This window comes from Onychomys torridus, chromosome 4, assembly GCF_903995425.1.
Source record: "Onychomys torridus chromosome 4, mOncTor1.1, whole genome shotgun sequence".
In the NCBI taxonomy this organism is placed as follows: domain Eukaryota; kingdom Metazoa; phylum Chordata; class Mammalia; order Rodentia; family Cricetidae; genus Onychomys; species Onychomys torridus.
Window position 1 is genome coordinate 26,725,293 of NC_050446.1, and position 27,605 is coordinate 26,752,897.

The window sequence follows — 27,605 nt, forward strand, 5'->3', positions numbered from 1 at the left end:
CTGTATATCTTCTGTATTCTGTTATGTTGTTGAGTCCCAACAAATTACTCTGGCGAAGAACCTCTGCCATGCTCTAATCAAAAAGTTTCCATAATATTCCAAGGTGGGAGGGGACACATCTTCATTCTCTCTTTGGGCTAGAATCTGTGTATCCCAGGTTGGGAAATGCTGTCTTATAAGGTATTATATGATTTGACCTGTATACTCGGTTGCAAATAGTAAAAGTTGATTCATTTTAAGGGTGTAATTATCCCTTTAAGTATATCTGATTGCAGATGAATCTAAGTATAATTGCTAATATGCTTTTAAGTCTTAAAATAGATATAGCGGATACGTAGTGTGATTGGTGCCACTTTCATCTCTTGTGCCTTCATAGACTTTCTGGCATTTTCTCATACAGTACAGCTAGAAAAGCACTCTTTCCAACACAGCTCTCTAAGCAGCTAACACACATTTAATGGGAATTAGCATATGCGAATATTATTTGCCATCTTTGTTTTAGAAGGTGCAACTTTATATAATACTTAACTATCCTCAGGGCCTTAAAAAGTAAAAAAATAAAAAACCTTAAACCTGGAATTCTGACATGATAGGCTGAAAATTCTGTATGATAAGCCAGCTTCCTTTTGTTGCCTGTATTCTGTCTGATCTCCAAAGGAACTGAAAGATTCCAAAAGGATGGAGAAATAAACTGATGTAGAAAGGGAATACTCAATTGCAACTCTAAAAACCCAACTAAATTTTAGATGAGAAGTCTGTCCTTATAAAATGATTGTAATATTGTACCTAAAGTGGTGGACTGAAGCTGTCTTTACAGCAAGAGCCAATTAAGAAGTTGTACTATACAGAACTTCAGACATGATAGGAAGCTAATCATGATAATCACTACATGTATTCTTGTTTTCATTGCCTATAGAGAGAACTGGAACCTCATTCACTCAAATCACAGAGATTAAGAGCTTGCTCTTCCAGTCACAATTTGGGGATAAGGAACTATGACCATAGCGTACAGGGAGGTTTCAGTCAAGTAATCGAAAACACTTACAGAATAATGCATCATCTTATAGAAACAACAATTTAGTTAACTAGCATAAGAGGTGCCACAGAGATTAGTTTTCTTAAAATTTGGAAATCTGGCAACACAGCCAACACTGCCATCACCATCTGCTCTGTCAGTCTTGATTTTGAAATTCTAAATATTAAAATGACTAATGTCAGTCTGTACTGATTGTTATGCCCATGCTTTCTTAAGAAACAAGGAGTAAACAAGTGTAATAAAGAGTTATTAGGAACCTTTCATCAACTAGTAGTGAATAACATGTTTTGTTTAAATCAAAGTTTAATAGCTTATAGAACATCTTTAATTACATAGTGTCACAGCTTTTGTTCATAAATTTGCATTCCCAGATACACCTGTCTCACCCTCCTCAGTTTTCTCTTTTCCTCCCTTCTTCCTAACACAAAGTAATTGAAACAATTAACAAAATTCTTTTCTCTTTCACATCAGATGCAACTCCAGTAGTACCTTCACGGGCGGCAACTCCAAGATCAGTAAGAAACAAGTCTCACGAAGGAATTACAAATTCTGTAATGCCTGAATGTAAGAATCCTTTCAAGTTAGTGACTGGATCATCAAATGCCATGGGAAGACTATATGTGCAAGACCTGCCTGGAACCCAGCAGCAAGAACTCCACCCTGTCTACCCCCGACAGAGATTGGGCAGCAGTGAACATGGACAGAAATCCCCATTTCGTGGCAGCCATGGAGGCCTACCCAGCCCAGCATCATCAGGTTCCCAGATTTATGGAGATGGCTCTATCTCTCCAAGGACTGACCCACTTGGAAGCCCTGATGTCTTCACAAGAAATAACCCTGGTTTTCATGGAGCTCCCAATTGCAGTCCTATTCACCTGAATAGGACTCCTCTTTCTCCACCTTCAGTAATGCTACATGGTTCTCCCATACAGTCATCCTGTGCAATGGCTGGAAGAACTAATATACCTCTTTCCCCAACCTTGACTACAAAGAGTCCAGTAATGAAAAAACCAATGTGTAATTTTTCAACTAATATGGAAATACCACGAGCAATGTTCCACCACAAACCACCCCAAGGCCCACCTCCCCCTCCTCCACCTTCTTGTGCTCTTCAGAAAAAGCCATTAACATCTGAGAAAGATCCACTTGGCATTCTTGACCCTATTCCTAGTAAACCAGTGAATCAGAACCCTATTATCATTAATCCAACCACTTTCCATTCAAATGTCCACTCTCAGGTACCTGTGATGAATGTAAGCATGCCTCCTGCTGTTGTTCCTTTGCCAAGTAATCTCCCTTTGCCAACTGTAAAACCTGGTCATATGAATCATGGGAGTCATGTACAAAGAATTCAGCATTCAGCTTCAACCTCCCTGTCCCCTTCTCCAGTGACATCCCCAGTGCACATGATGGGGACTGGAATTGGAAGGATTGAGGCATCGCCCCAAAGATCACGCTCATCTTCCACATCATCAGATCATGGAAATTTCATGATGCCACCTGTAGGACCCCAAGCCACTTGTAGTGGCATAAAGGTTCCACCTAGGTCACCAAGGTCAACAATAGGTTCCCCAAGGCCATCAATGCCATCAAGCCCTTCTACCAAGTCTGATGGACATCATCAGTACAAGGATATCCCTAACCCATTAATTGCTGGAATGAGTAATGTACTTACTACCCCAAGCAGTGCAGCTTTTCCTCCTGCATCTGCGGGAAATGGTTCTGTAAAGAGTCAGCCTGGTTTGCTGGGAATGCCTTTAAATCAGATCTTGAACCAGCACAATGCTGCCTCCTTTCCAGCAAGTAGTTTACTCTCAGCAGCAGCCAAAGCACAGCTAGCAAATCAAAACAAACTTGCTGGTAACAACAGTAGCAGCAGTAACAACTCTGGAGCTGTTGCCAGCGGTGGCAGCTCTGAAGGACACAGCACTTTAAACACCATGTTCCCCCCGACTGCCCACGTGCTCCTCCCAGCAGGTGAAGCCCAAAGTGGTCGAGCAGCACTAAGAGATAAGTTGATGTCTCAGCAAAAGGACTCACTACGGAAAAGAAAACAGCCACCTGCCACAGTGTTGAGTTTGCTCAGACAGTCTCAAATGGATAGTTCTGCAGTTCCGAAACCTGGACCCGACTTGCTAAGGAAGCAGGGGCAGGGGTCGTTTCCCATAAGTTCAATGTCTCAGTTACTACAGTCTATGAGTTGTCAAAGCTCTCACTTGAGTAGCAATAGTACCCCGGGTTGTGGGGGATCAAATACTGCTTTGCCTTGCTCTGCCAACCAGCTGCATTTTCCAGATCCTAATGTGAATTCCAGTGTTCTTCAGAATTCACTGACACAGAGCATACCTTTAAGAGGGGAAGCCGTGCACTGCCACAACGCAACCACTAACTTTGTCCACAGTAACAGTCCAGTCCCCAACCACCATCTTGCAGGTTTAATAAATCAGATTCAGGCTAGCGGGAACTGTGGGATGCTCAGTCAGTCGGGCATGGCTTTAGGAAATTCATTACATCCCAATCCACCTCAGTCAAGAATTTCAGCGTCCACCACTCCAGTGATACCAAACAGCGTTGTTAGCAGCTATAATCAAACAAGTTCTGAAGCAGGTATGATTTTACTAGAAAAAAGTACCCAAAGGTACTAAAGTTTTCTACAGTTTTTAAATTTTTATACCAAAATATTTATTATGATAAGAAATATTCCTTTCCCCATTGTGAAAATTCTCACTTCTTTGGTATTTATAATGTTATTTACAGAATGCTAGGGACTTGTCTTTTGGAAAGATTACCAGCTAAGAGGATTCCATGTGGTTTTTTGTCATTTGTTGTCCATCTGTGTCATTTTGAATATTGTTTGACTTTGAATCGGTTTCATAACCATTGAACTGTACACTGCGAAAGAAGCCATGGGAGGCAAGGTTTCCGGTTCACGCGATGTGTCCTTGGTCTTCACCAATAGAAAAGTTGTTTGCCCAGCTTTGGTTTGTATACGGGTAAATGAAATTTGTCATGGAAAATCCAAAGTATAAAAAGAAATGGATTTTTTTCTTGCTGCTCAACAGAAATAGGTAGGGAAGGGTCACTAGAGGTTGTGAAGTAGGAAGCTGTCCTCTAATGTGTTTCTTGCCATAGTTTGCTATCCTTTATTATTTGTTCAAGAAAATTCAAGCATGGAGATTGGCTACTTCTTTTTTTTTTTTTTTTTTTTTTTTTTTTGGTTTTTCGAGACAGGGTTTCTCTGTGTAGCTTTGTGCCTTTCCTGGAACTCACTCTGTAGCCCAGGCTGGCCTCGAACTCACAGAGATCTGCCTGGCTCTGCCTACCGAGTGCTGGGATTAAAGGCGTGCGCCACCACCGCCCAGCTGGCTACTTCCTTTTAAAACAAAAAATTAATAGAAAATAATAATAAAATAGGGCTTGAAAACATAATTTCCAGAATTTTTTATGGAAATGTTTTAAAATAGAACTAAACTATATTTTTAGCACCAGTGTTAAAGTTTTAAACCCAAATTAAGTATAAATCTTCACCCACTATTAAGCTCATGCAAAAAATAGGCACATTAGAAAAAAGAACTATGTTTTTCTTATTTGCACAAGAAAATCCTTAGAAATTTTTAATTTAAAAAAAAAAAACTATCCTGGAAGACTAGAGAAGTAAACTTATTCAAGGGGCAGAAAAGTTGGTCATGGAAACAATAGAGAAAACCCTTGAAACCCAACACTGATGATTCCAGACTTGTAGGAAACAACAAAGAGGAAATCAAAGGTGATTGCAGGGACCCTAGCATTCATATTTAAAACCAGCAGGATTGAAAAACTAAACTGTTTGGAGATAGAGATATAGCTCAGTGGTAGATTCCCTTGTCTGACATACACAAGACCCTGAGTTCAAGCCTCAGCACCACAGAATAAATAAAATCCAGATTGCTGGTACTAGGGAAACTGCTGCCACCTTTGCTGATATATCACCATGTAGTTGTAGACAGGCTTGACTATGCCACTGTGCTGGAAGAGTGTTATCATCCACATGTCTGTGAAGGTGGAGTCGAGTGTCCTCTTTCCTGGTGTTGCCACCTTACACTGCCATCCTTCACATTTGTGTTTTGTGTTGGTTTGATGTCAATATTTGGTGAAGAATTGTACAATGATCTTTTGTGTTAAAAATGAATGCAGGCTTAAAAGATAATTTGAGTAGTGCCTTCTTGATATTCTTAATTTAAGGACTCTCATGAAACATTGTGTTTAACGAGATAATTAAAGGATGCATAAGGGGCTTCCAACTTTTCACTGGCTTGTGCTGTTTTAGCTAATACTGTACAAATAAAAGTTTAATATATGCTCTTAGAAATTAAAACAACATAAAGTTCATAAGTATTTTAAGATGTACCATATTTATTGAGCATGCCTCAGTCATTTTGGTGAAGCATTGTTAGTCTCATTTATTATTCAGTTCCGATACCCTTTACCATAGTTTGCTTCATGTCAGGTCTGTGTTCATATGTGCAAATGTATGTATTTCAATCATAATGTATTTCAGTGTTTTTATTATGAAAAAGACCTACATTTATTTATATTCCTGTTTCTTCTGACTGTCAAGTTCAGACTTATTTTATATAGCCTTGGTCATTTATTTTCTTGTTCCACTTATCCGTATATACATCTAACCTAGATTGCTAGTGCCAGGGGTATCAGGGCACATGGACTACAAGTTTATTAAAGTAAAAAAGCTTTAGCACGTGAGTAACTCAAAGACTAATAACAAATGTTAGGCAGTGTGATGGATGTGACTGAGCATGTATAGGCTAACATGACATACATGATAAAAATCTAGGTCAGTTAATAATTTGAAAATATTAGACCTAGTGAAATTAAATAATAATTACTATATATAGAACTGATTACAGCTGGTTATGAAAAGGAGTTGATTTACTGATGAACTCCTTTGGAGAGATAAATATTGAGAAGGACTTTACCCCCATAATTCTTCTGGTTATGAAGTAAATTATGTCACCTGAACATGCTGTCATAATTGCCTAGCATAAATACCTGTTTACACTGGTACTTGTTCTTTCATTAGTTCTTTCAATGAGCTGTGAGGTTGGGCAGTGAGAATGAGGCAACAGGGCAGTACAGCTTTCTCTGTGAGAGGAAAGGAAAACACCTTTTGGTCTTCTGCTGTTGTTTGGAGGTAAGGTACATAGCTCATGCTGACCTCAAACTCATGATCTTCCTGTCTTAGCCCACTGAGTGCCGGGATTGAAAACATGAGCTACCTTATTTGTAAAGTGCTGCATATACCTATCAGATTACCTATTGTGTGCCACATGGTCCACTCGCATTATTCATGATCTGTACAGTTGTCCATAGAATAAAATGTCTTCATTTTACAGATGAAAAACTTGAACCTCAGAGAACCTCACTATCCAAAGCCCTACGACTGAACCAGGAGTAGAACTCAGGTTTATCTGGTCCCAAAATATCACCTTCCCAGCTACACAAGTTCATCCAAAATGTTTAGTCTCCAGAAACACTGTTTTCCTTTTCCAATAGTTAACACATTAAGTCAGATGGCAATCCACATGTGTATATTTTTTAATATACTTTTAGATAAAAGCCAGTTCTTTTTGCCTTCTGTCTTTGGAGTCTGATATCATAGAACACAGGATTAAAATGGTTTTTGTCCGTACAGTTGAGCTGTTCAGAATATCAAGAGAATTCCCCCACACATGTGTACCACATTTGTGACCTTCCTAACTGCCCCCAGGGACGGGTCCCTGTGGGTGATGTTTCTGTACGCCTTTGAAGCAGTACAGTGCAGCTCTTTCCTGCTTGCATGGCTTCATGGTACTGTGGCCAACAGACAGAAAGCATGGCCCCTCTACTTTCCTAACAGCATAAGCACAGCTCAGGTGACCCCCTCACTCCAGTGCCTTGTCTACTCCTTTAAACAACAGGGCAGAAATAGAGCAGGAAGACATGGAGAAATGACTTGCTCTCATGCTTGACTGAATGGGTAACTAATGTTCCAAATCTCTTTTTATTATTATTGTGTGTATATGATGTGGGGAAGGTATGCACATGCCATAGCACATGTGTGGAAGTCAAAGACAACTCAGATGAAGTCTGTCCTCTGCTTCCACCTTTATGTGGGCCCAAGATTGAACTCAGGTGGCTAAGCCTGCATGGCAGTTGCCTTTAACCAATGATGATCTCTCTAGCCCCTCAAAATCTCCTTTCGGGGAATCATTCTATCTTAAAAACTAAAAATATTGGTGTGCAAGCCTATATGTGCATTCTGTGTTCACATTTTTAAATATACAGTTCAGTTATAAGAATTACAGGCAAAGATTGTGGCAAATATATGAAAAATACTAAATTTCTTTATTCTTAAATTGTAAGGCTTTGTGTTTTATTAATTCTATTGAGTGTTTTTAAGTTGCCTTTCCATGAATGCTTCTGAATATTCTATAGTGAAGTATGTGCAAGTGTCTCTTTAAAATATCAATTTGCAAAGCAAGTCTATTATTTCCACTGAAAATTTTTTTTAGTTCCTAGCAGTAAGATCCTTGGTGATATGCTTAAATGGTCAAGTAATGCTGTGGTGGATCTGGAACCCAGACCTCCAAGTCCTCAGACCCCAGTCCAGTCACAGAGTGCCAAACACACTCTTCTGGAAATAATAAGTAGGGGACATTTAAAAGAAATGCCAGGGGCCTGGAAGATGGCTCTGTCAGTAGTAAAGTGTCTGCGGTGCAAGCAGAGGCCCTTAGTTGGGAGCCCCAATGCCCTTTTGAAAAGCCGTACATGATGGCACAGTCCTCTGATCTTAGTGTGGGAAGGCAGAGACAGAAGGACCCCTGGGGCTTGGTGACCAGCTAAGCTTTTAATCAGTAAGCCTCAGATTTAATAAGAAACCCTGTCTCAGGAAATACTATGAAGAACAGTAAAGGAAACCAGCTCACATTGACCTCCAAACTCCACATGTGTTCTCCTGCACACACCCACAAACTCATACCCACACACACACATTACATGTATGCAAAATTTTCAATTTTTTTAAGAGAGACAAAATTCACCACCTAAGTGTAGTGGTCTGGTTTAGAGAGGGGTCAGAAATCAAGTGTCCTTGACCAGCAAACTTCAGTATGCCCTCATCTTAACAATTAGCAAAAACACCTGTACCATAACCCAAGCCCTGCCTACATCCTCACAACTAGTCCCTCCCTTGGTCCTGTGACTTTCACAGTGTACAAACAGAAGTATTTAAATTACTGTGTGAACATACTCAATAACAACCATCCTGTTTCCCATATGATAAAGTCATTAAACTATTTTTACTATGAAATACTCCTTTTTCCTAATGAAAAACAATCAACTCTGCTTAACTACATGAAATTATAATGTTCTGAGGGACAAGAGTATGGGTTTGTGAGAGAAGAGAAACTATAACACATTTATTTGCCTTAACTCTTAACTCTATGCATTAACTCATCAGGATATAAATAAACCTATGAATAAACACATGTTCATGAGTATTCACATATGTAAGTGTGTATGTATATTTTTACTGCAGTGAGAACGTTTCAGCACAAAATACATTTGAAACTCAGGACAGCTAATGAAGTGGTAGGTCTAAGACAGTGAAATAGTGGGACCACAGAAAAAGTACTTAGTGTAAAAGATTATGACGTATTTAAGTTTTTGCTCTATGTGTTTGTTTATTCTCGAAACATGCCAGAATACAAAGTAAAGGGAAGTTACACCCTGCACTTTCCAGAGGAGATAAGAAGTGCAGACAGGTAGAAATGAGAGTGTTGAAGAGACAGGTGTGGAACATTTGTCAGCCTGAAGCATTGTGACAGTTGTAACTTAACTTGAGCTAGTTTCTGTTAAGTGCATTTCATACTAGGTTTTTTAAAGCCTATATTTTCTTCCATTTATGACGCATGTGACTTGCAAGTTTAAAGTGCTCTGTGTTCTTGTTATTCAACCAGACAACCAAACTGTTTGAAAATCTATTCTTGGTAAAATTTTTGCAGAATGAACCCTTTTTTGTTGAAAGATATTTTTACTATAGGCATTGCCTCGGTCCTTGAAAAGGTCCTTATACCAGGGGTCCTTGAGAAGGTCCTTATACCAGGGTTACACCACTTGCTTTGTTTACATATTACAGGTTTAGTGTTTTCTTGTATATAAAAGGAGTTAAAATATGTTTTTACTTCAGACATTGATTAAGTCTATGTAATCAAGAGTGATAATGAAACTCAGAGTGATACAATGTTTGCTGAATCAATGATCTATTTTGTACCTTTAAAGAAATAAATTGTTCTAGTGTACTAGTTGGGAGAAATGTATTCCATTGTAATATATTAAACTCTCTTATAAGCTGTCAATCTTTTAGTTCTCTAGGAGATACCTAAGATATTATCTACTAAAATCTAGTCCAAAAACATTTAAGTAGTTTCAGAAAGAATCCAGATTCTAGAAAGTAGTATCAATCCTACAAAAAATTGACTTATGAAAAATAATGCTAAAATGCACCCCTATCAAAGTAGATTTCATTTCCACATTCATGTAGTACCAAATAATTCAGAATTGCGAGGGGCTTAATTCTGGGAATTTAGCAGTATCAGTGCCAGCCAAGCAAAGAGTAAAAATAACCTTTTGTTATTGGACGTCTTACAAATTCAAAGTAAAAACTCACCTTTTACAAACCAGAAGTGAAACTAAAAATAGAAATCCAAAAGAGCTGATGAAAGACTCCTGAGGTTGGAAGTGGTCCATGGAGATGCATGCACGGGCACAGGTATGGACATTCCTCCAATAACTTGGTGTGGGGGTCCTAGGCAGCACAACTTCACAGGAACCTTTTGCACACCTTAGTCTAACAATGACCCCTTAGCACAACTCGGTAGACCATCCCTCAGTAACCTCATCCTAAAGCAGCACTGAAAGTTGCTTCCCACAACACAAAATTCATTGGCACCTGCCAGATGGCTCCACAGGTAAAGGTGCTTTCTGCCAAGCCTGGCCATCTTAGTTGGATCCCCAGGACCCACATGATGGAAGGAGAAAACCCACTCTTGCAAACTGTCCTCCATGTAATCTATTCACATAGAAATGCACAATTAAGTTTTTAGATAACTGGCATTGCAGTCCACTAAGCATTTCAATGTACAACAAACGAAAGTTTTATGCAAACACTGGTAGTTTGGTATTTTCAACCTCACTCCATCTTCCACATAAATGTTTAGCCACAGTCATGACACACTGAAATGATTTTTAGCACCCACTAGCACTGATGTTATAAGCTATTAAAAAGTTTTCAAAAATATCACTACAATGTTTTCCAAATATTGTAGTTTACTTGTGAAAATACTAGTTGGAGCATAATAAATTGATTTTTGTAGCTCATTGGCATGTCACAATAATTTAGAATGCTCATGAAGTAATTCAGTGTTTATTGAGCACCTATAAGAAACTAGGCACTGTTTTATGGCTGCAGATAAAACAGGATATAATAGGATACGAAGTTGACTATATTAAAAATTCAGCACTGTGTTGCAATGAACCTTCTAGTTGGTAATTAATGATTCATTTAACTCACTCATTCATGGTCAGAAAACAAATCCCACCAAGAGATTTAACCTCCTTTTTCAAGTCTGCTATCACAACACAAATACCCTGTTTACCTAAAAACAAATGAACTTTGCTACTTGAGTAATCTGACGTTTTCCAAACATTTTTAAAGTAATTCCAATAGGTTCTGGTTGTTAAGAAAGGAAACAGACTGGGATGTAGCTTAGGGGTAGAACTGCTGCATAGCATGCTTGAATCCATCCCCGCCACCACAAAAGAAAGAAAAGAGACAATATAATCACTCACAATTTTTTTTTTATTTCTCTGGTTTCATTTCATCATTGTCCAGAAACTGATCTCCTTAACATCCTGAGATTTAAGCCACATCTCTTTCTGCTCTCCTTTCTCTTCTCCAGCATCTTGGCCCTCAAAGGCCAAGAGCATCTCCTGGGATCTTACAATTGCTTCCTTCCCCTTCTTCACCTTCAGTGGGCTTTTGTTTGGGGACCCATTCTCCCTTGTGAAAAACAAAGTCACCACAGGTCCCTTCCCCTGTCTGCCTATTGCTTAGACAGGAATGTCTAAGAATGTCAAGAATCTGTATTAGAACCCAAAGCAGAAAGGTGAAGTTGATGTGGTTTTGTAAATGCTCATTACTGTGCTTATTACTAAAGCTTGAAAATATTTCACTGAACACCTAGACTTCTCATAAAATTTATCTTTCATCTTATTATGTTATTATCATTAAAAATCAGTCCTCTAAATGTAGAAGACATTTTTTCATATTTCAATGGGACTGAGAAGTATATTTATTAAACTCATTTAGGCCATGATATTTTATCTCTGGAAGGATTTATTTTTATTAAGGATTACTTCGGACCCTGGATGCAATGAAAGTACAGTTAGCAAAGTAAATGATAAAGGTGAAACAGTGGAGGAATATTTTTCATAAGACTTACTCCTTAAGCTCTTGAGTTTTGTGGATAAAAAGTCAGTATTTGGCCACTTCAGTTTAGAAAGTTCTTAGCACAAAATAATGCTTATTTAAAGTTGCAGTCAAATGAACCAAGTTAATGACTTTTTTTTAAAAAAACCCTTCTTTGATCCACTTGGTATGGGCTTTTTTTTTTTTTTTTTTTTACACATACATGGATAACAGTAGTACTAATATTTCAGAGGCAGTCATACAAAAATCGATCACAATGTGAACTGTCAAGGAATGTTGTTGTCCAATAAGATAAATCTGAAGAGCAAGTCTAAAACTAAAGCAAATGAAACATCTTAAGAACTAAATTAGTCACAAATAATTTTTGTGATTTGTATATACACACCCTGTACACGAAAATCAGAGTTGTGTGTGCATAAGATCTTTGTGCAGTCCTCACTGAGCAAGGTAGCATAATCATTCCCTCGCCACACTAGACTGCCTACCTCTGCAGGTCTAGGCTAGGGACCTGGTACCACTTGAGTGGCTTTCCCTTTATCCTACTTCGAAAACAACAAAACCAAGAAAAGAAATTGTCACTTCATAGCGGTTGACACAAAGTAATCTTAGTTTCCTTATTAATTGAATGACTGGAAATTGCTAACTTCTTCCAAATTCCCAGATGCCTTTTGATTAGTGATAATGTTTGATGAAATTTTCATCTTTTTAAAAAGAAAAAAAAAAACGGCTTTAACATATTTTAACCGAATGTAGGTTTTTATGCATAAGTCTGAAATGGGTTCACAAAATATTGTCTGTTTACAGTTAGTGATTCAGGAATAAGTATTCTTTAAATTGCCCTCCCATATAAAAATCCATGCAAATTCAGGGTTCTATTTGACTCTGTGCATTAATGAATGACTGTCCTTGAGGTGGAAGTCCCCTGCTGTGAGGTGACTTTTAACTTCCTGAGGAACTTGGGAGCCTTTGTCATCTTCAAGCCACCTCCTGTGTAGTGTCCCCTATCTCCTGGCACTGGACCAATGAGTTGCAAAGTCAATTTCCACCTCCTCCGTGTCTACATTACATTACCTCCCTTATAGATGTGAGTGCAAATATTAGGATCTCAGCAGATTTATTAAACCAACAAACGCTTTTTTAATTCAACCATGTGAAATGACTGTTAGTTTTTGAGATACAGAGAGAAATAAGAAATGATACTTGTCTTTAATGGTTTCAAAATATGTATTCAGATGCATTTACTGCTTTTGTAAACTGGTGGGCTTAACTGTGGGCTGAGGGAGTCGGGGTATGTAAACGCCATACACATGTTTCAGATACTGGTATTTGTGAAACACAAGACTCATCCTTCATCCAACTTTCAGTATTTTAAAAAATTATTTTACTTCTACTTAGAAGTACTTTTTACCCCTTTTCATCTCTCAAATGCCTGATCAAATGTTTAACTAATCTCTCATTTGTGCCATTTTCTCAGACACCATCAGTTTTATAATTGTCCCCATCTTGTATAGTCTATATAGCTGGTACAGCCCTTACCATGTTGCAGTCTTGTTATCCTAGCTAATATAGATCTCAACATTCACAAATTCCTACCTTGTAATTATACATTTGAGGAAGGGGAAGAGTAGGAAATTTCTGCATTTACCACTTTGCCTAAACTCTGAGTTTCTGCAAGGAAAATGGCAAGGTTTTTAAACTTGTGTTACTATTTCGATCCTATTCTCCAACAGAATATACTGTTTTTTGAAATTTGTTTACTTGTTAGAAATTGGAGAAAATAAAAAATATATATATATATGTGTTGGATACACATCTTGCCTTTATAAAGCTTACAGACTCATCCTTTCTTGCTGGCAGGCTAAAAAAAAAAAAAAAAAAAACCACAGTGACTGTGCTTTTAATTATAATTTCTTAAGAATATTTAGATGGAGAGCTTTTAAAATAGTGTTATCCTCAAATGACTACTTCCTTGAATCATAAATATGCATGCTTCTCAGTGGCAAATTAAAGTAATAAAAAATAATCTCTAAGGAAAACCATCACCTACAAAGCCTCGCTACATATATGCTAAATATTTTGAAAATATACTCTGCATGTGGTCAGAAGAACGGCGAGTTCCACATCTAAGTATGTCATTATTATTTAGCAGATAGAAAAATTGGCAGTGATAGTGGTTCCTAGTAAATAAGACTCACTGACTCATTTAAAAGATGCCTTCCAGATGCAAATGATGAACTGTATGTATGGAAATGACAATTTTAAGAAGCAATGAAATATTTAAGGTGTTGATTGTTTTGTGAAAAAAATCTGAATTATTTAAAGAGTTGTATACCATTTGCCTACTTCAGCATTCTGTATGTCTTCTTACCCTAATCTTTGTGAACATGTCATTATTTCATGATAATATTTCATAAATATTTATATATGTTCAAAAACTTTTTTTTAATCTCAGCCTTTAAATAAAACACTGAGAGCTTTAGAAAAATCAGACAATGACAGATGGGAAAACAGAAACCATTGTTCTAGCAGCTTTCTGAAGGTGGTGTTGGTAGTACTGGTTTGAGTTAACACTGGTACCACCTCACCACTATCCTGCTGATGTCAGGAATAAAAGCAACGAACTCCCTTTTATTTGTATAGACTTTTCAACTGACAAGCCTTTTTTTACCTGTTTTTGATTCTCATAGCAATTATAACAATGATGGAAATTTTTTCTATGACACTTTGAAATAAACTTCCTTAGGAGAAAATCTGTGAGAGCTGGGTGTGGCAGTATGTGCCTGGAATCCTAGTATAAACAAAACTGAGGCAGGAGGATCACAAATTTGAGGCCATCTGGGCAACTTGAGAAAACCCTATCTCAAATAAGAAAACTTGGTGGTGTAGTTCTGGGGTTTGTGGGTTTAGGTTTAATTACTTATTATACACACAAACACATGCATGCACTCACACACACATACACAACTCAGTCGCAAGTTATATGAGAAAATGCTCACCACTGTGTTCATATGTGATAATGGAAATATAAATGCTAAGCTTTATCACCATAGCTTAATAAATGTAGTTATTTTACATACTACATAGTTTTTTAAAAAACTAAAAGTATATAAAAAAAATTTTTGCACTATTCCATTTGATGAAAACAAGAAAATACCATATTTTTACTATTGCATGGTTTTGGAAACATTCATATACTATCAGAATAACAGATTATTAATCATTATTTTTCACTGTTAAAAGCAGTAACAGTGTGTTGGTGAGAAATAAGCACTATTATACACCGTTTAAAGGAATATAAATTGAATGTGTATTGATCTATTTCATTTGAAGGCAATTTGACAATATATGTGTAAAGGTTTGTGACTCTGAAATTGCATGTTCAATAATGTGTCCTTTGAAAATAATTGTGCAGCCCAGTGTGGTGGCTTACACCTTTAATCCCAGCACTTGGGAGGCAGAGACTCTGTGATGTGAGTTCAAGGCCAGCCTGGTCTACATAAAGAGTTCCAGGTCAAGCAGGGCTACACAGTGAGAGCCTGTCTTTAAAAAACAAAAAAAGTAGGCAACTGAAAAGATACATTAATAATAATATCGAAGTGTCAACAATAATTGTTTTCAAAGTAATTGCAAAATAATTGAAAACAAAAACATTGATATTATAGGGTGGTTAAATTATCATATACTAATACTCAGAACTAGTAAAATGATTCAGTATATATCAATTAACAAGGGAAAAGTATTCACTAAATTGATAAATGAAAAGTTACAAACATATAGCACAATTCTGTTTTGTTTTGAAAATACATGGCTTTGTGTCTGTGACTGTGTGTGTGTGTGTGTATATATATACCTGAATATATATATATTCAGTATATATATATATATATATACTGGTATGGAAAATCAGAAAGCTATACAATAAAATATTTGATATAGTGTATTAACATAGGTGATTTTTATTATCTGCTTTATGTTTCATGTACATCCTTGTTTTAAAGAAATTTGTTTGGTTCATTAAAAGAAAGTAGTATCTTATAAATAAGACCAAACACCTTTATTAAGTGATAGGGTATAAATTGGAAAAAATGGAAGCTTTTATGTACCAAAGTGAATGCATGAGCTATAATGTAATATCCTTGCCCAGCTTCACTTTGTGGAGCTATGAACAGAAGCCTGTTTGCTTTTCAGCATCCTTCTTCAGTACATTTATTTTCAAAGTGAGTTAAGTTCTATGAACAGATGTCAAATTATCTATGGTACAGTTAGTCTACTTACAGTGAATGAAGTAGGTAGAACAGATAGAAATGTATCTTAGGAAATGTCACATGTCATCTTGTCCACAACTAATGGCTGTGTTTCTTTTTTCTCATTTTAGGTGGTCCAAGCCTACCATCCTCCATAGCTATAGCTGGCAGCAACCACCCTGCCATCACAAAGACAACATCTGTTCTCCAAGATGGTGTCATAGTCACCAGCGCAGCTGGACACCCACTGCAGAGTCAGCTGCCCATTGGGAGTGATTTTCCTTTTGTTGGCCAGGAGCATGCCCTTCATTTTCCATCCAACAGTACTGCAAACAACCATCTTCCACACCCCTTGAACCCCAGCCTCCTCAGTTCTCTGCCTATCTCTTTGCCAGTGAATCAACAGCATCTCCTAAACCAGAATCTATTAAATATCCTCCAGCCTTCAGCAGGAGAAGGCAAGTCTGAGATCAACCTCCACCCTTTAGGTTTCCTCCACCCCAATGTAAACGCTGCTTTAGCCTTTCTCTCTGGTGACCTGGATGGGCAGGTCTTACAGCCTGTTCACTTTCAGCTTTTAGCAGCCCTGCTCCAGAACCAAGCCCAAGCAGCTGCCATGCTTCCCCTGCCATCTCTCAATCTGACCATCTCAGATCTTTTACAGCAGCAAAATACCCCTTTACCCTTATTAACACAGATGACAACCCCACCAGACCGTTTGCCAAGCAATCAGTCAGACAACAGCCGAGCTGAGACCCTTTTAACCAGCCCCATGGGAAACCCTTTACCGAGCTTTACAGGCAGTGACACTACTTTTAACCCCCTGCTCCTCCCAGCTGTCACTGGGGCCTCAGGATTAATGGCCTTGAATCCCCAGCTGTTGGGAGGTGTCCTGAACTCAGCATCGGCCAACACCGCTAATCATCCAGAGGTTTCCATAGCAACCTCCTCCCAGGCAACCACTACCACAACCACTACATCATCAGCAGTGGCAGCACTGACTGTCTCAACACTTGGTGGGACAGCAGTGGTGTCAATGGCAGAAACATTGCTGAATATATCTAATAATGCTGGGAATCCACCTGGTCCAGCTAAACTCAACAGTAACTCTGTGGTGCCACAGCTACTTAACCCTCTACTGGGGACAGGTCTGCTTGGTAAGTTAATTTTTTTTCACAAATTTTTTTAAAGAAACGTTTTTCTAATTCTCTTTTCTCCTTTTTAAAACTACATTTTGTCACACCATTTTTAAAAATGTTTTTATTATGTCACAGCTTATTTAAGGAATTAAATATAACAACACTCACACAAAACTATAGCTAAACAAACATGAAATGGCTTTTTCCTTTCCTCCAATTCTAGCATTACTATATACCACTGTAATCTGCTTTCTCTTATCTTCTAATTCTGATGCCACCTAAACCTAACCAACCCACCATTCTCTTCAGACAAGAGCAGTCTGAATCTTGTAAAGCACCTTTACTTCTGTTTTAGTTGGCTTGGCATCACAGGGTTGGGATGAGCAGCTGCACTAGGATCCAGGGGAACCCTAAGAAGCCGAGCTGAAAAGGCCAGGCATCAAAATACTCCAAGCTGAGGTTTCCCCCAAGATCAAGGAAACTATCCCTCTTTATAAATCTAGATTTCCTCAGAATTGTTTTTATACGTATGTATTTGTGCCATAAAAATAAAGTCTTTCACATAGATTAGCTTATCAAAAAAAAGTTGAAAATAATGTCAAGTATTTATAATGATGGGTGCAGGTAACAACAGGGGAAGGTACAGGAAGTGTCCATGAAACCAGAAAACAGAAACACGTGTACATGATGGTATCAAGAGCGTCTTGATACACTACGAAACTCATTATTCCGATTGCTGTATTTTATGGAAACTTGTATAATGCAGCACAATTAGTTCTGTCTAGACCTAAAATTGTTATAGTTAAATAACTCAAAAAACATAGTAGACATAGATGTCTTGTTACAAAACTTCCCAAAAATTTCAACAATTTAAAACAACTCTGAATTTTAAATATAAATACAACCAGTTATTAATGCTATCCATGGATGTCATCAATTTTAAAATCTTTAAGACATCTAGGGCAGTGAATTAATTCTTTTGTATTGGTAGGTTTCTCTACAGTTTTAATTTTAGCTGACTAACATTTTAATGCAAAACAAAATGCATATTTCTAAACTAAGCCTCTAATTTTATTTGGTGGTATTTATTGATGATTGTGACTTAAAATTACAATTTTATAAATGAGACTATCTCATACCCACTCTTTGTCTCCTTGTCAACTACTTATGATTGCTGAGGATTTTTTCAACCTTCAATTGTAGTTGTTCTAATACTAATAGCCATAGGGAATCATTTAACTCTGAAGCTTAACATTAATGACGAAGTAGTCTTTATGTGGTATAAAATACAAGGCTAATCATGCAGATAAAACTAAATGCTAAAGGTACATTTATGGCTAAGTGAGGCTGATAAAAATAACCAAATTGCCCACGTAAGTTCAGCTTTTAGTTCATGTTTCAGGAGTTCTCAGGTGCAAAAATAACCATAGGATCTCTGAAGAAACACATTGACTTACACTTTATATTTTTCAAAACTGTAGGTGATATATCATCAATAAACAATTCTTTGAATAACCATCAACTGAGTCATCTACAGTCGCTGTTAAACAGCAATCAGATGTTTCCTCCAAGTCAACAACAGCAGCACCTTCTCCAGGGACACCAGAATCTTCAGGCCTTCCAAGGACAGCCTGCAGTCCCTTGCCCAGCTAACAGTAACCCCATGGCTTGTCTGTTTCAGAACTTCCAGGTACTTTCCTCCCACATGTGATTTTAGCTGAAAACAATGTCTGGTTTTATTGAAATAATTAGACAGGAGGAATGAAACAGTAGATATATGTCCTTTAGAGTCTACTGATGGTTCTTTCTTAATAATGAGGATTGTTAAAAATTCCAGTCTTTTGTTTAAATATAACTTTATTTTGTACAAAGCAGTAGTCTTTTTGGAACTGTGAATAAAACCCTCCTCGGTCCTTTTGTGCCTTGTGCCCACATTGTGATCAATCCCCAATTCCTTCAGTGTTAGCTCTCACCACACTCCATCTTCCTGGCTTGGGCCACGTGGTCTTCTATGTCTACAAAGATGCCTAATATAGTAAAGATTATAAAGAAAGAGTGATATTATATAAATGTGAGACTAAAATGTACAAGATTAAAAAACAAAAAACAAAAAGTGTAGGGCTCACTATGTAGTACAAGCTAGCCAGTCTTGAATTTGCATCCTCCTACTCACACTCCATCATGCTGGACTTGAAGGCATGCACCATCACAGACTATAAATAATAAAACAGAGAAAGCTTTCAAGCCAGTAGGTCAAAAGAAAAATGTGTATCCAAAACAAAAAATTTAATTTCTATATGATCAAAGATAGTCTAAAGTTAGAGATGAACCAAATGTCAGGAAATATACACATAATTCATACCACATAATTGACACCTCTCTTATTAAAATACGTCCTATAAATCAGGAAGAAAAAGGATTAACTGACTAGAAAAATAAGGGATAAATCTAAATAGAAAATTCATAGAAAATGAAATATGAATTATTTATAAACATGAAAAGAATAAGCAATTGCGTATATTACTGTGTATGTCAGATTGATGGTATACTCTGCTGGCAAAGGTAGGAAGAAATCCTCGCTCTCACTGTTGGTCCATCTGAATGCTGGCTAAGCTTTGTTAGCCTGTTTTTTCTTTAGTGATGGAGTTCAGACCTAAGGCCTTGTACATGCTGGAGAAATGCTCTACCACTGAGCTGCATATTCATCTTGGCTTGTAGACGAATTTCTAAACAGTCTTATTAAATAAGAAACACAGAGCCAGATACAGAGGTAATAGCCAAAGAGATCAGAGCAATAGCCATGACTAGCTTTAGCTTACCACCAGCAGTAGCTTCCACAGAGAGAGCTTCTTCCCATCTAACCCATGATTTTATTGCCTTTCTGTTTTGTCTTTTCATTGGCTCTAAGCCCAGCCACATGACTTCCTCATCACTGTCTGTCTATGCAGACCTCCAGGTCTCTATGGTTGGTAATAGGATTAAGGGTTTGTGTCACCACGCTTGGCTGTGTCCTTGACCACACAGAGACTCTGCCTGCCATGTGATCGGATTAAGGGCATGTGCTACCACCCCCTGACTTCTGTTTATGGCTATGACCTCTGATCTCCAGGCAAACTTTATTTATTAACATACAAATAAAATGTCACATTTCAGCACAAATAAAATATCATCACACTGGCTCATTTTCTTTGGAGGATAATTTGGTAGTTTATCAAGTTTTGAAGCATATTTGTATATATATATACACACACACATATCTGTCTACTAGCCCAGAAGTTCAATTCATATGTGTTGACATAAGAGAAATCTTCAAATGTGAACAGAGGCACATCTAACAAAACATTCATTATAACATGGAATCAGAAATTAAGAGCCACATAGCTAGTCATCAATCAGAAAATAATTATGATACATAATGCCCATCTATAAAAGCTTAAACAATTAGGTGGACATATTTAATCCAATATTCAGAGACCTGTAAGATGACAAAATTCTAATACTAGTATTGGCAGAAGAGTAGCACAGTACATTTCTATATATGTTGAAAGGGTAGGAAGGAAGAAGAGAACCTAGGTATTGACCTACATGCTTTAATATTTTAAGTGTTAACCAGGATGCTCTATAGCACTGGTTTCCTCTAAGAAAGGAATTAAGATTGAGTAGGATAAAAAAGTGTTAGGCTGAGTAAAGAGTGGTGATGAATACCTGTCTCACCAATAATGAAATATTCACATATATGTAGTAAATTAATTCATAGTGGAATATGTGCATACCTGTGTCACCAAGAAAACAAGCTAAAGCCTGAAGTCAGTTCATTAGACATGAGAGCAGCTCAGGAGAATGCAGTTTAGGGGGGCATGGTGGAAGCAGAGTCAGATTGCAATGGTTAGAATGATGAATGGGACATTGAGAATTTCCAAATGAGTTATTGCTCCAAAAAGTAAACCATGAGGAGCAAGAGACCTGGAGTAGTGCTCCAAGGGGAATGTCGGGTTGAGCACTAACCTTCTACATGGGGAGGTATGCACATAATATTATATGCTAAGAGCCAAAAAAGTATATGAAAGTAAACATGGAGAGAAGAAAGCAAGATCCCTGAGAAGTGGAGAGCTTCCCTCCATAGAGCAGATGGAAAACTGGACAAGATCTAAGAGAGGGATAACTGCTGGGAAATATGTGCTATGAAGGATCAGTGAATATCAGAGTGTAACACATCTCACCATGAGCTCCATTTTCTCCCGGTAAGTAGGGCCATCTCCTGAGAACAGGGTATGAGATAATATGGCAGGTAGTGTGTGAGATGGAAGAAGGTTTGTGGAGTGGGGGTGAAAATGACATCTGACTGGAAGATCATAGGATTGAAGGAGAAGCAACAGGTCGTCATGCAGGTTGGAAACCATAAATTCCTATTCATAAAATACTTTACCTTCCTGTGGATATGGACAAAACCAGTAGTTAAAATGATCCAAGACTTAGGTTTTAGCTAGCAAGTCTAGATGGGGTGGTAGCAAAAGAGTGGCCTAGGAGCGGTTGACTCCTAGGTGCTGGTTTAGTGAGGAAGTAGGCCGAGACCAGAAGGGAGTGGTCCCTGGGCCAGGGCTAAGCAGAAATTATGATTGTAGGGCCGGGGGACCTAAGGACTGTCGCACTGACTCTTACGTGGTGTTACTGAAATTAGAAAAGCCTCAGGAAGTTTTCAAACTGCAGTAATGCTTCCTGTACAGAAATCCCCTTCCCCTTACCTCTTTCTGTCTAAGAATGGTTCTATAGACAGTGTCCTTTTTGGCAGCATGAGGCAGGCAGTGGCTGGATAAGGCTGAGGAGCAGGAATCGTGACCCCATCTGAAGAGTTCAAGAAGTATCATGTGTGGCTGGCAAGATGGCTTAGAGAAGATAAAGGCTTTTGTCTGATAGGCCCCCAGAAACCACATAAAGTTGAGAGGAAAGCAACATTCCCCACCCCCCGGGAAAAAAAAAAAAACTGTTCTCTGACCTCCACACATGTGCCCACATAGATCATGTACACAATAATGAATAAATTAAATAAATAAATAAAATTTAATGTGTAATGTCATCAAAGAAATGCATTGTTAGGAAGGAAACTTATTTTTATTTTATCTTCTATTTCGCTCAGTTAAATATAATCATTAGTTATCGGTCATTTTAAAAATCTGGCTTCTTTGGCCATCTGCAACTTGAATGTCAAGTTTCAAACACCTGTAAGACCATTGGGCAAGCAGTGTCATCACCTAGGAACACCTTGTGTGCAACTCCCTGAAGTTTAGTTTTTCTGGGAAATGTTTGGCAATGATAAGTTTAAAAAGAGATGTGTTGAATTATTTCAGCTAAACCAATTACCCAATTATAAAAGTATCATGGACACGTAAGGTTGTCTATAAAGGATGACTTTGGCCTTCAGTTTCATTCTTGTCCTTTGCACTTTCCTGTCAGTTGTTTGTCTTTTGCTGACTCTTGGAATTAATGACCTTCCTCTGTAAGAGCTTTAAATTTTTCTTCTCTCTCTCTCTCTCTCTCTCTCTCTCTCTCTCTCTCTCTCTCCCCCCCCCCCCCTTTCACCCTGTTTCCTGCCTATTTAAGGTGAGGATGCAAGGAGATGCAGCTCTTCTAAATAAAAGAATAAGCACTCAGCCGGGGCTCACAGCACTTCCTGAGAACCCAAACCCTGCACTTCCACATTTCCAAGATACACCTTGTGAGCTGCAGCCAAGGATTGACCCATCTCTTAGTCAGCCAGTGAAAGACAGCCTTGTTATGGGTGGCCAAGGAGACGCCTCTGTAGATGCCATTTACAAAGCAGTTGTCGATGCGGCCAGCAAAGGGATGCAGGTTGTCATCACCACTGCTGTCAACAGTACAACTCAGATCAGCCCTGTTCCGGCTCTGAGCGCCATGAGTGCCTTCACTGCGTCTATTGGTGACCCGTTGAACTTGTCGAGTGCTGTGAGCGCGGTCATTCATGGTCGGAGCATGGGAGGAATGGACCATGATGGCAGGCTGAGGAATGCAAGAGGAGCGCGGCTGCCCAAGAGCATAGACCATGGGAAGAACTCCAGCGAAGGAGATGGGTTGGAGTATTTCAAGTCAGCAAGTTGCCACACATCCAGAAAACAGTGGGATGGGGAGCAGAGTCCCAGAGGAGAACGGAACAGGTGGAAATATGAGGAATATTTAGATCATCCAGGCCATATCCACAGTAGTCCTTGTCATGAAAGGCCCAACAATGTGTCTACACTGCCATTTCTACCTGGGGAACAACACCCAATACTGTTACCACCAAGAAATTGTCAAGGGGATAAAATTCTGGAGGAAAATTTCAGGTATAATAACTATAAAAGAACTATGATGAGTTTTAAGGAGAGACTAGAGAACACTGTGGAGAGATGTGCACACATTAATGGAAACAGACCTCGTCAGAGTCGGGGCTTTGGAGAGCTGTTAGGCACTGCAAAACAAGACCTAGTCCTAGAGGGGCAGTCTCCAGGTTCTTCAAATAGTTTGGAAAGTTCTCTGGTCAAAGACTACATCCATTACAATGGAGACTTTAATGCCAAAGGCATTAATGGGTGTGTGCCTAGTCCCTCAGATGCTAAAAGCATTAGTAGTGAAGATGACCTAAGGAATCCGGACTCTCCCTCTTCACATGAGTTGATACACTATAGACCAAGGACGTTCAACGTTGGTGACTTGGTCTGGGGCCAAATCAAAGGACTGACTTCCTGGCCTGGAAAATTCCTAAGAGAAGACGACGTTCACAGTTCATGCCAACAAAGCCCCGAGGAAGGGAAGGTATACCAATCTTTATCCATTGTCAAATACTAACCTCTGTTCAGATATCAATTATTCTGTTTTGTTATCATCACTTTGGATTCTTTGGATTTGATTTTAAGATTCTTCATGACTCATTGAGGTCTCACAAGCTTCTGGAGCATAAAATGAAGAGGGGATGGTTATAGTCACCAATGTCATGTTGACAAGGGGTGAGTCATGAAAACCTTACAGACCCACTAGGCTCAGGGTGCCCCTAACCTTCAACCAGACTTCTAGAAACCTGTTAACTCCATCTTCCTTCTCTGTGTTTACATAGTTCTTTATTCAGTAGAGGAAGGCAAGTGACAATGACTGGGGAAAATATGGCAGAGGAAGGGCTGCTCCCATGGAGCAAGGTATGTCAACAGACAGCTTTCCTCCACGTGCTTACCTGTAATATCCAGAGGTGGGGCATTGGTAGAATCTGGGTGAAGTTAAAACCATTACAGAAAGCAGCTGGTAACATCTGAATTCAGAGGAAGTTCTGGGTCTTTCTAACATGTGGAAATGTTTACATCAGTAGTCTGTGTCTACTTAGCACAACCTGACCATAGAAATTAAATGAAAATATACCCATGAACTACCATCTGACTTAGAAGAAATCAGTAGTGGTGTCTGCCCTCTCTTAAAATTGGTGCAGTTGGCTGCAAGAAACATGCAGAATGTTTAAAGTAAATAAAAACATTTTTTTTTTTTCTGAACCAGAAGGAGAAATCATGCCCAATTCCCTCATATGAAGAAACAGAATTTCTCATCCTCTTAGCTAATAAAAAAATTACTCTTACAGGTATACACTGTTCTCTTAAAGAGGGTATTGTGCAAAGCGATTTCAACTCTGCTCAGACTTAAGCTGGCACTTAGATTTAATGGCAGGAAACCAAGAGCATTTTTGCCTGCACAATAAAAGGACTGTCTTTCTTCAAGGGGCCAGGAGGTCCTCAAACTCATGCTTATAGTGCCTAATATATACTTGTCATGATACACCGTGGGCCTGGTGTTTCTACTTTTGATAAGATAATGAATTCCATACTATTACTCACAAAACATTTTATTCTTGATCCTCTCTGAGGCCAGCCAAGCATCTGATAGGTTGATAAAGCTAAATATTTTTGACAGTTTGTTCAAGAAGTAATTAGAAACAGCAAAAGTAGGCTCATATAAGTGGAACCACTCTAAATACAAGACAGAGTCATTAAACTACTTTACAGTTTCTGTGTGAATGAACCAAGGCTGCTCAGGTACAATTTTATAAAAATAAATACCTAAAGAAAGATTACCACCCTCCCCAAACATTGTTCTTGCCCTGGTCTGCATCTAGATTCCATTGTATACCCCCACAAGATAAAGGCATGCTTTGTTGTGTATGTAAGTCTGTATGGTATGCATGTGTGTTTGCAATCACATAGGCGCAATATATGTGTGCATATGCACATGTATATGTGTGCCTGGGGAGATCCTGGAGGTCCCAGGTTGATGTCAAGTGTCTTCCTCAATCTCTATTTACTGTACATATTGAGGCAGGGTCTCTCACTGAACCTGGATCCTTTGTTTCAACTAGTCTGACACAGTCCCCTGTCTCTGCTGGAGTTATAAGTGGGCCACCACACCTGCCTGGCTTTCATATGGAGATCCAAACTCAAGTTGTCATATGTGGGAAGCAAGCATTTTACTTGCAAAGTCATCTCCTCAAGCCCAAAATCATCTTCCTTTAACACATTTTGCATTAAACAGCAGACTGAATCTTCTGATTCATATGTGTTGAATGGTTTTTTTCTTTTTTAAATTTATTTATTTATTTTACATTGAGACCAAATTTTCCCTCCTTCCTCTCCTCCCAGCCCCTCCTCCCCAAACCCCCACTCCAATCTACTCCTCCTCCATTTCTCTTCAGAAAAGAACAGGCCTCCCATGGATACCAACCAGCCATGGTTTATCAAGTTGCAGTAAGACTAGGCACCTCCTCTCCTATTAAGGATGGACAAGGCAATCCAGGAGGAAGAAAGGGTCCCAAAAGCAGGCAACAGACTCAGAGACAGCCCCTGTTCCTACTGTTGGGAGTTCCAGAAGAAAACCAAGCTATAAAACTGTAACATACATGCAGAGGGCCTGGGCCAGCCCCATGCAAGCTCCCGGTTGTTGGTTCAGTCTCTGTGAGCGCCTGTGAGCCCAGTTTAGTTGATCTTGTGGGTTTTCTTGTGCTACCCTTGACCTCTCTGGCTCCTACAGTCTTTCTTCTCCCTCTTCTGCAGCATTCCCCCCCAGATCCACCTGATGTTTGGCTATGGGTCTTTGCATCTGTTCCCATCAGTTTCTGAGCGAAGCCTCTTTGATGAAAGTTGAGCTAGGCACCAATCTATGAGTACAGCAGAATAACATTAGGAATCATTGCATTGACTCTCCCCACTCCTACCTGATTATACCCCTGAGTCCTGATTACAGAAGATGGCCAGTACAGGTTCTGTCTAAAACCAGTTGGGCAGTGGTGGTGCACACTCTTAATCCTAGCACTCAGGAGGCAAAGGGAGGCAATGTGAGTTCAAGGTCAGCCTGATCTACAGAGATCCAGGACAGCCAGGGCTATACAACACAGTGAAACCCTGTCTCAAAAAAATTCCCCTCTTAAAAAAAAAAAAAAAGAACAAAACAAAACAAGCAAAAACCTTTGTTACCAAGATACATAAAAAGTATTTTTAATACTGGCTGTTTATATCATTATAGCTTTGTAGTATAATTCAGATCAGGAATGGTGAGATCTCCCAGAGTTCTTTTATTGTTCAAGATTGTTTTAGCTATCCTGGATTGGTGGTGGTTGTTGTTGTTGTTGTTGTTTACAGATAAAGCTGAGAGTTCTCCTTTCAAGACATGTGAAGAATTATGTTAGAGATTTGATGGGGATTGCCTTGAATCTGTAGGTTGCTTTGGTAGGATGGCCATTTTTAGTATATTAGTACTACCAATCCATGAGCATGGGAGATCTTTCCATCTTCTGATATCTTCTTCATTTGTTTTCTTCTTCAAATCCTTAAAATTTTATCATACAAGTCCTTTCACTTGCTTGGTTAGAGTTACCCCAAGATATTATGTATTATTTGTGGCTATTGTGAAGGGTGTTGTCTTCCTGATTTCTTTCTCAGACCATTTGTCATTTGTGTATAGAAAAGCTACTGATTTTTGTGAATTAATTTTATGTCCAGCTACTTCGCTGAAAGTGTTTATCAGCTGTAGGGGTTTCCCTGATGAAATTATTAAGGGTCACTGATGTATTCTCTCATATCATCTGTAAGTGATGATGCTTTGACTTCTTCCTTTCCAATTTATATCCCCTTGTTATCTTATCTCTCTAGCTAAAACTTCATGTACTATATTGAGTGAGATGGAGAGAGTGAACAACCTTGTATTGTTCCTAAATTTAGTGTAATGGCTTTGAGTTTCTATCCATTTAAGTTGATGTTAGCTATGGGCTTGCTGTAAACTGTATTTATTATGTTTAGATATGTTCCTTTTATCCCTAATCTCTCCAGAACTTTTATCATGAAGGGGTGTTGGATTTTGTCAAAGGCCTTTTCTGCATCTAATGAAATGATCTTTTTTTTTTCTTTTAGTTTGCTTATATAGTGGATTACATTTGCTGGTTTTCATATATTAAATCATCCCTGCATCTCTGGGATGAAGCCTACTTGATCATGGTGAATGATTTTTTTGATGTGTCCTTGGATTAGGTTTCCATGTATTTTACTGAATATTTTTATATGTATGTTCTTAAGGAAAATTGATCTGTAATTATCTTTCTTTGCTGTGTGTTTGGATATCAGGGTAACTGTGGCCTCATAAAA

At 38.5% G+C, this 27,605-nt stretch overlaps 1 protein-coding gene across 6 annotated transcripts in view; it reads left to right on the forward strand.

The window, feature by feature from the left end:
• Mbd5 (methyl-CpG binding domain protein 5) overlaps positions 1-27,605 on the forward strand; it is a 148,296-nt gene that overhangs the window by 93,583 nt on the left and 27,108 nt on the right. For 5 of the 6 annotated variants that reach the window (XM_036183292.1, XM_036183291.1, XM_036183293.1 and 2 more), the window contains 4 exons: positions 1,508-3,643; positions 15,937-16,962; positions 18,426-18,634; positions 22,543-23,751. In XM_036183292.1, the coding sequence (XP_036039185.1) occupies positions 1,508-3,643; positions 15,937-16,962; positions 18,426-18,634; positions 22,543-23,751 (4,580 nt within the window). The remainder of the gene's footprint in view (positions 1-1,507; positions 3,644-15,936; positions 16,963-18,425; positions 18,635-22,542; positions 23,752-27,605) is intronic. The other variant, XM_036183297.1, reaches the window with a different exon arrangement.